At 38.4% G+C, this 9,116-nt stretch overlaps 1 protein-coding gene across 1 annotated transcript; it reads left to right on the forward strand.

Annotated features, from left to right (window-relative positions):
* Nucleotides 1–1,898: 1,898 nt before the first annotated feature.
* On the forward strand, nt 1,899–6,612 carry LOC104544347 (kinesin-like protein KIF2A; the record flags this gene model as incomplete). The annotated part of the gene is made up of 4 exons (XM_010189195.1): nt 1,899–2,012; nt 3,130–3,280; nt 4,054–4,155; nt 6,477–6,612. Coding segments are annotated over 4 exons (503 nt in total), but the record flags the coding sequence as incomplete, so codon positions are not given.
* Nucleotides 6,613–9,116: the final 2,504 nt, after the last annotated feature.

Consider the following 9,116-nt stretch of genomic DNA (forward strand, 5'->3'; position numbering starts at 1 on the left):
CCTGTTTAACCATGTGGGTCTCCTGGCTCTCCTTCATGATTTCCTACCTGTTGGGATGCTCTGATCTTGAGCTTGGAAGAAGTGGTCCTTGAATATAAACCAACTATCTTGGGCCTATGTTTGGAATACTGTTGTTCCATGATGTTCCGTTATTTTAACTACTTGATTAATTTTAGCTTACTTACATTTCTTAATAAGATTAAAACCAAAATAGTGATTACTGATTCAGGCTCACATTTAATTTAATTTAATTTAATTTGTCACTTTTTACAACCATTACAAGACAATCAATAGAAACTGCATTTAAGCCATTTTTAGGAGTGTGGTTTGCAAGGAATCTGGGTGATACCACTATTAGTTTTGCCCCTGCTCTGGATGCATCACCTCTTGCATTAGGAGTAGTCAGCTTTCATGATGATTCCCTGGGGTGTTTGTTGAAATAACTTTCTGCAATGGGATTTTTCATCCCCTTGGTGGAATTGCATTCAGTTGCCTGCTTGCTTCTTTTAGATATATGATATATTATGATATTATGATATATTATTTCTTTAAGATATATTTCTTTTAAATCTGTCTCCACTAGCTTATTCTTACGAAATGTCTGCAGTTGCTGTGGCCCAAATTTTATGCTTCCCAACTTCAGGCAAATATCTGAGACCCCTAAGTAAAGAGTCAGTTAATCCAACATTGACATTATAATCAGTGCAGAGAAATTAGCACCTCCTGAGGCTGATGCAGCACCCCTGAGACTTGTACTGCTCTCTGAAAGTGTTTATATTTTCAGTGAGTGTGAAAAGAGCCTTCCCCAGCTGTAGCGCTCCTTGGTTTAATGTCTGTGGAGATGAGATCCTGCAGTCAGACCTGAGAGCCAGACACCTGCCCCCTGCTTTGCTGCGAACAACGAAGGAGGCAAACAAGCATCTGGGCCATCAGAAAGCCTGATTTTGGCTGAAGAGGCTACCACCTAGTGGCCTGCTTTCCGTAGTGAAAGAGGGCAGAACCCCTGTCTGCTCTTGCTTGGCCGTGCACTCCCTGGCCAGTCACTAATTGGGCACAAAGAGCTGCTAGGGAAGCTTATTGTCTGCTCTTCTTGGTATCTGAATGTCTTTGTGTTTGGATCAAGGGAGTTAGTAGCAAATCTGCCTGGCTTTGACCATTCTATGTGATTTCCTTCCTGGTGAGAACAGGGCATCTACTTCCCTGCTTATAGTAACATAATGAAGGATGTTGCACATTCATCAAGACTCGTTGAATCTTTCTATCCCTTATAGAATACATATTGCTGAAATTACTCCAGAAAAAGACACTGCAAAACAAATTATATACCTGTTTCTAGTATATAAATCGTTGTGCTGAAGCTGAAACTGTTTCTTCCCCTTGGTGTTAAATTTGTATGTTGTTATGGAGTAAATGCCTATCACTGTATAGTTGGTTCATTTCTTTTGTGTAGTATTTTAATTTTTTCTAGCAATATATCATTTTTATAGTGCAATTAGTTTTTAGGTGCTGAAGTGTGCGCAGTGTAAGACAGGGGGCAGTATAGCATTTAAAGTATTGTAGTGGTTTGACGTTAAAAGTAGCAGTTTAATTAGATATTGAATGTAGAGCAAATTTATTAACTGCATGAACTGAAATCTGGAATTACTCTTCTGAATACATTGCTGTTACAGTCTCCTGCAAATCAGCAGCTCTGATTTTGTTCAGCTTTGTTAGTGATCTGTAAGTGATCTGTGATCTATTTGCAGAAGGTTTAAATATGTCAACACTCTTACTTATGTTTTAATATAAAAATACTTTTGTTAAACTATTAATGAAGAATGCTAAACATAGAGTTGTTATTTTAACTGTGTTTATGAGAACATTTTCTTTTAATTTGCTGCTGTATTTTGCTGCTGCAGAGTAAAGGAATTTGGAATTAGTCCTTCAGACATTCCCTTCTCACAGGGTAGTGGCAGTCGCTCTGATCTCTCTCCTTCCTATGAGTATGATGACTTTTCTCCTTCAGTCACCAGGTCTAGTTCATTCTATACATGAAAACTTTATTTTTAAGTTTTCTTTTATGGCAATGTAATTTTACAGACCAACCTTTCATTAATCCCCTTGCCTTGAGCCACACATACTTTGTTTTTATTTTGTTTGGTAGGTGATGATTCTGCATGATCTGCACTCATCTTCCCACTATTTTATTCACCCTCCTTAAACAACCACATACTGTATCCAAACTTGCTAGTTTCCTTCATACATTATTAAAAAATGGTGATGTCACCTTTGTATATTTAGTGGACCAAATCTGACAAGTCTGTGTTTAGGGTAATTTGAATATGTTTAATTAAAAAAAGAAAACAATGTTAATGTGTATCTATTTTTAAAACTTTTCATCACTCCAAAGATGAATGAAATACAGTTTCCATTGTAGTAAATATGTGCTACTTGAAAAAAAAAAGTCCTTAAAAATGAAGAATTTGTTCTAAAACTTGCTATATTTGCAGGCTTTGGTGTGTCTGTTTAATAAATGTTCTTTTAAATGGGCTTTTTGTGACAGATCTGTTATAAATTTTTTAAACTATTTTCATGCTGCAAGAACATCTTTTAATAAGATATTTTCACCTTTTAAATTATTTTAATTAAAGGATCTATTCATTCTCTGGGATACTTAGTTGCAAATTATTTTCTTCAGAATTCTTGGTGGATTTGCTTATAACAGCTAGTGGAGTACTAATTTTTTTAAAGCACAATTGTGTGCACAGAAAAAAAATGATGGTCAGGTTTAGGGTGCTGAATGAACTTTTCTTTCAAATATTATTCATTGTTAAGGAGTTAATATTGAGGGTTTGGATATTTTTGCCCTTTAAACAGTTTATGAGTAGTAAGATTTCAGTCAAAAAATGCCTCTTGCTAGAAGATAGACTGTAATCCACCTGCAAGTAGTTGAAATCCAGTGGTCCATGCTTTTTAGGAGTTGGTCTAACATCTTTTTGTCATTGAAAGTACATTAAGTTTGTGAAGCTGACATCATCATCCTTATTAAATGATTTAAATTGCACATAAACTCAGAGAGCTTTATTTTTGGTTGTGACTCTTTTGCACAGGAGGTTACTAATTTACAAATTAAATATTTTCTGATTGTAGGGTGAAGGAGCTGATGGTTGATCCTAGTGCTGCAGGAGATATCCATCCCATTATACACCATGCTCCCAATCAGATCGATGACTTAGAGACACAGTGGAGTGTGGGGAGCTCTCCTCAGAGAGATGATCTCAAACTGCTTTGTGAACAAAATGTGAGTGGTTTACAGCATTACATGGAGAAAGATGATGATAAATACAGTGGCAGAACAAATCCAGAGTAATGTGTATTTATAGCCTGCTAGCAATGTCATTAAGTAGATACAGCATGCCCCTTCTCCTTTTCACTTTATGGTGTTATGTTCATTCCCATACACAAAAAAAAAAGGTTCCTTGAAGGATGAGAGGAGAATGTTTTACTTTTCATCTTCCCTGCTGATTAGGGCTTTTAATGTCTAGGCAGGGTCTGCTCTAGACTCTCACTTTTTTTGGTGTGCATTTTTTCCAGTATCTTCATCTCTTATTAGGTAGTTAGAAGTAGCCTGGGAAATGCTTTCATTTTATTTAATACTCCCGTGCTTTTGACCATTACTTTCCCTGCATGCAACATCTGTTTCAAGTGAGTTTGCCTTTCTGTGTGTACCCTAGCTACCCATCATTCCTCCTCTCACCATCATTATTTTCATGGAGTGAAACCCCCGAGCAATGTCTGAGAGAGAGCCACATCATGTTCCCAGAATGTGTCTCTGGGCTGCATGAGTGAAGAGCTGGGACTGAAAGGCATCTTCTAAATTTAACTCTGAACATTTTGAATTTATTGCCCTCTCCACTCATTTCTGGATATTTTCTTGTTAGAAGTATTAAGTTCTATTTTTGACAGGTTCTGCTTTCTGCATATTTCTTTTCATGCTTTGTGATGGATCACATTCAATATATTTCCTGTAGCCACAGTTCTTTCCAGGCTAACAAGCTTAACTATTGTTTTTAGGAAGAGGAAGTTTCTCCACAGTTGTTTACTTTCCATGAAGCTGTTTCACAAATGGTGGAAATGGAAGAGCAAGTAGTAGAAGACCACAGGGCTGTCTTCCAGGTAAAAGATGGAGCTCTACTTTGTTTTATCCTAATCCAGGAATTCAGGTCTTCCCGATGAAAGTGCATACTCTTGAAGGTGTAGAATATCATCTGGTCATTCTGCTGCTGTCAGAGATTTCTAAATTGTTTTATTATGCTAAGCCCATTGTAGCAAACAAAAAGGAACAGGTGTTTAGATCCCATAACTATTAATCTTTGTCCCACATGATGAAAGAGAAGCATATTTTTCTACCATCCCAGAAATTTAATAAGTTTTTCCTTTTCTTCTCAACAAACATTCCTAAGTAGACTGCGTTCATTGTAAGAAAAGTTTCTATTTTCTTTTTACTATTTTAACTATTTACTATACTTTCTGTGTTAGTCCTTTTCCAGCATTAATAACTGTTTTTTCTAGTTGTAGGGAGCTTACTCAGATTGGTCTTGAAATTTTCAATTTCACTGTCTAATCTATGCCAATATTCCTATGCCAAAGCTGACAATTAATAGTAATGTCTCTATCAGCATCATTTCTGTTTAAGCATCTCCCTAAAAGATACTGCGATACTCTTTCCAAGTATCTCCTTAAATATCCTTCTGTGACATCTTCCTCTGATATACCGAGATCTAGAAGAAACAAATATATTCCTAACTGTCTTTTTGCTTCTTTTTTACAGATACAAAAAGGTTTTCACTTGCTATTAGTCAGGGTCTTTAGAAGGAATACTGCCCACACAGTGTAATGCTGGTCAGTGCCACAGAGCCTTTTACATTCACAAAATAAATTGTAATAAGTATGAGTTTCATTTTTCAGAAGGTAATATGAGTTGCTCCTGTTCATAACCTTAGAGTCTTTAGGTAGGCTGTCCATTTGGCACATCTGCTGCAAGAAAACAGCAAAACATTAAGCCTGTGGAGAATACACATATCTCCTCAATTTAGGTATCTTAGTGGAACATTGATGTGTGTTCATGTAATACAGTAGGATGCTAAATAACACATTTTACAGGAGATGTAGAAATTTAGTTATTATGAAACATTAGCTCTGAAATAAAACATGCGGAAGTGTGAAAGTCATGCCGTATACCATAGCTGTGCCCTAATGCTTGTGACTTCTGGAGAGACAGGCTGCATTTTTTTAAGATGTTACTGCCTCTGTGTGTCCAATTGGCCTTATGCTGGAGATTACTGCTCCTCACAGCAGACATTAGAAGGAAATGTGTCTGAGCCTCAGCTCACTTCATTCACAGCATGCCATGGGTGGAGATGGGCTGCATCAATAAAACTACAAGCTGTAACTCACAGAAGTTGTCTTTTGTCAGCTTTCTCCTGGAAGCTGTTGATTCTGGGATACAAAACATCCTATCCTAACAAAAATGTCTAAAATAGATCAACTGAATGAATCATGCTCTAGAGGTGTTGGTCTTCCTTTGTTTCTTGAATATACGAGTTTACACTAGATGAGATGAATCCTGTCCCAATGTGAGCTCCATCTGTCCTGAAAGCCAACAAAACATACATGGGGTTTGGACTATGCTTTCAATATTACTTGGACTACTGAGCACAGAGGGAAAGAATTAATTTTAGTATTTCAAGTCCAGCATGCCTAGAACTGTCAGCTGCTTTCTTTTTTTTTTTTAATCAAAACATTTCCAATGGGATCAGTTCTTCTGATCACAGCTTTGCATGGTTCTGTAAGCTTTAAGCTTCTGGTTGCATTCTTCTTTGCAGCAAGACTTTTTTTCTTCTCCCCTCCCCTTTTTAAATATTTGGAGTGCAAAGATGCCCAAGAGCTGCTTTAACCAACTTCTACAGTACTCTTATCTGTCTAGGGAGTTAGCTCATGCAACAGAGAGCTTAAAATAGCTCTTCTTTTATAAAGCTTCTCTCAAAAGTGATTATGAGTATGAACAGAATTATCTTGGCTCCTTGACTGTAGTAATGACACTGTGATTATGGTCAGTGGCAACCAGCCCATATTTAAAATTGAAGCCTGACTTCAAAGTTTGATACCTACCTAAGGGGACTTAACCATGATATGAAGTTCTGAGTCTCTTAGCTTTACAGCCACCTAATGTTCTGAATTTGAAGAGAACTTGGGTAGCTGGGGTTTATCTGTTGCTGGTATGATCATTGGAGTTAAGAAACTATGTAGGAAACATACAATTTTGCTGAATTAACAATAAGGTTTCATTTTAGGATTGAAATCTGTTATAATCTGTTATATCTGTTATATATCTGTGACTAAGTAAAAGTGTGGTCTTCTTGAGAAAAGGAGCAATTCAGCTCTCTGTCTTGAAAATTTGCTAAAATATTTAGTTGTTTTTTTTAACTTTTATCTAGGAATCAATTAGATGGCTGGAAGATGAAAAAGCTCTTCTTGAGATTACAGAAGAAGTAGACTATGATGTGGATTCTTACGCTACCCAACTTGAAGCAATTCTAGAGCAAAAAATTGGTATTCTGACCGAACTTAGAGGTAGATTGCTTTTAATCACTTTTGCGTGCATTATTAGCAGTGTGTTTTCATATGCCATGGAGACCTGAATTAATAATTAGGAGGGAAAAAAAGAGTGTGTTTATGTTTTAGGATCTTTTTCCCCTTATGCTGCCCTGCAATGTCCAGTGGAAAAAACATTTATTCTGTTGCTTAAGAACAAGATCACATCTGTGCTCAGTTCATCCTAGTTTAAAAGAAAAATCTCTGCTTTATCTCCAGGAAGTATAAACTCAATCCTGAAATTTTCCTTTTCTTTTCCTTTGTTCTAAAACAATAAAGGAAGGAAAAAGTAAGTCCAAATGAATTGTACGAAAAAAGAAGGTAATGCAATAAGGCAAAAGTAGTAGGAACTCCCAGTTCTTGCTCTGTTGCATTCTGTAGTGTAGCAGGAAGCCTCTTGTCATTTTTAAGACTGTACTTAATAGTGGCACTGAGCTCTGAGCTTGATTGTTAGCTTATTTTTTTTTAGCAGCTTTTCTGTCTGAATTTTGTCAGCCTCTCTTTGTTGAAAAACAAACTGCAGACAATTCTTAGTGCCCAAAACTGACTCTTCCACTTGTCTTCTAAAATCAACTTGTCAGCTTGGTACCTCATGAAGATGAATTTTTCATTTTAGTTTCTGTAACTATTTGGACTCCAAGAGACATGCTATACTGGCAAAAATTCAAGGGTAGGGATGGGGAATGAGGGGTGTGGGTGGGCTGGTTTTTTAATATGTGTTAGAAAACTCCTTATAAGATAAAAATCTTGTTTTTTACTCAGTCTGAGTATCTGCTATAAGTTAGAAGAATGCATCAAGCAAATCAGATGTGGCTTGCTGGCCTTGTAAGCATGCATTGGCACCAGTATATTTTAGCAAAGAATTGGAGGTACATTCCTTTGCTTTTTATGGATGATGGCTTCTTCAGAAGAAGACAATTTGAGACACCAGCAGTGAAAAAACACATTTTAGGTGACTCCTTGTTTTTTGAATACTAATTAGATACTGCTTTTGAAACAAGGTACTGGAAGTAAAGGCTATCTAAGAGAGCTTTGCATCTTTACAGAACGCATGAAACATGTATAGCTTTACAGGAGGGAAGAACTGTTAAGTCAAAAGTTCTTTCTCCCAGTAACTTCTGTGTTCTGCCAATAGCACATAATGGTCACTGAATATTTCAGCTTTTATTCCTGTCACTCTGGGACTGACATGCCCGACATTGGCAAATGTGACACCCATTTACAAGAAGGGCCGGAGGGAGGATCTGGGGAACTACAGGCCTGTCAGTCTGACCTTGATGCTGGGGAAGGTCATGGAGCAGATCATCTTGAGTGCCATCACACGGCACGTCCAGGACAACCAGAATCAGGCCCAGTCAGCATGGGTTTATGAAAGGCAGATTATGCTTGACTAACCTGATCTTCTATGACCAGGTGACCGACTTAGTGGATGAGGGAAAGGCTATGGAAGTAGTATACCTGGACTTTAGTTATGCCTTTGACACCATCTCCCACAGCATTCTGCTGGAAAAACTGGCTACCCATGGCCTGGACAGGCATGCTCTTAACTGGGTAAAAAACTGACTGCATGACTGAGCCCAAAGAGAGGTGGTGAATGGAGTTAAATCCAATTGGAGGCCGGTCACAAATGATGTTCCTCAGGGCTCAATGCTGAGGCCAGTTCTGTTTAATATCTTTATTAACAACCTGGACAAGGGGATTGAGTATACTCTCAGTAAGTTTGCAGATGACACTAAGCAGGGAGGAAGTGTTGATCTCCTTGAGGGTAGGAAGACACTACAGAGGGGGCTGGATTGATGGTCTCTGGCCAATTGTATGAGGTTCAGCAAGGCCAAGTGCCAGGTCCTGCACTTGGGTCACAACAACCCCATGCAATGCTACAGGCTTGGGGATGAGTGTCTAGAAAGCTACATAGCAGAGAGGGATCTAGGGATACTGGTTGACAGCAAACTGAACATGAGCCAGCAGTGCGCCCAGGTGGCCAAGAAGGCCAACAGTATCCTGGCTTGTATCAGAAATAGTGTGACCAGCAAGAGTAGGGAAGTAATCCTTCCCCTGTACTCGACACTGATGAGGCTGCACCTCGAATCCTGTGTTCAGTTTTGGGCCCCTCACTACAAGGACATTGAGGCACTGGAGTGTGTCCAGAGAAGAGTAACGAAGCTGGTGAGTGGTCTGGAGCACAAGTCTTATGAGGCCTTATGGCTGGGGGAACTGGGATTATTTAGTCTGGAGAAGAGGAGGCTGAGGGAAGACCTTATTGTAATCTACAAGTGCCTGAAAAAAGGTTGTAGAGAGGTGGAGGTTGGTCTCAGTTTCTCTGAGGAAATGGCCTCAGGTTGAACCAAGTGAGGTTTACATTGGATATTAGGAAAAATTTCCTCACCAAAAGGGTCATCAGACATTGAAACGGGCTGCCCAGGGAAGTGGTGTAGTCACCATCCCTGGAGGTATTTAAAAGACGTGTAGATGTGGTGCTTGGG

The sequence above is a fragment of the Mesitornis unicolor genome, unplaced genomic scaffold (genome assembly GCF_000695765.1).
Source record: "Mesitornis unicolor isolate BGI_N332 unplaced genomic scaffold, ASM69576v1 scaffold17697, whole genome shotgun sequence".
Lineage (NCBI taxonomy): Eukaryota > Metazoa > Chordata > Aves > Mesitornithiformes > Mesitornithidae > Mesitornis > Mesitornis unicolor.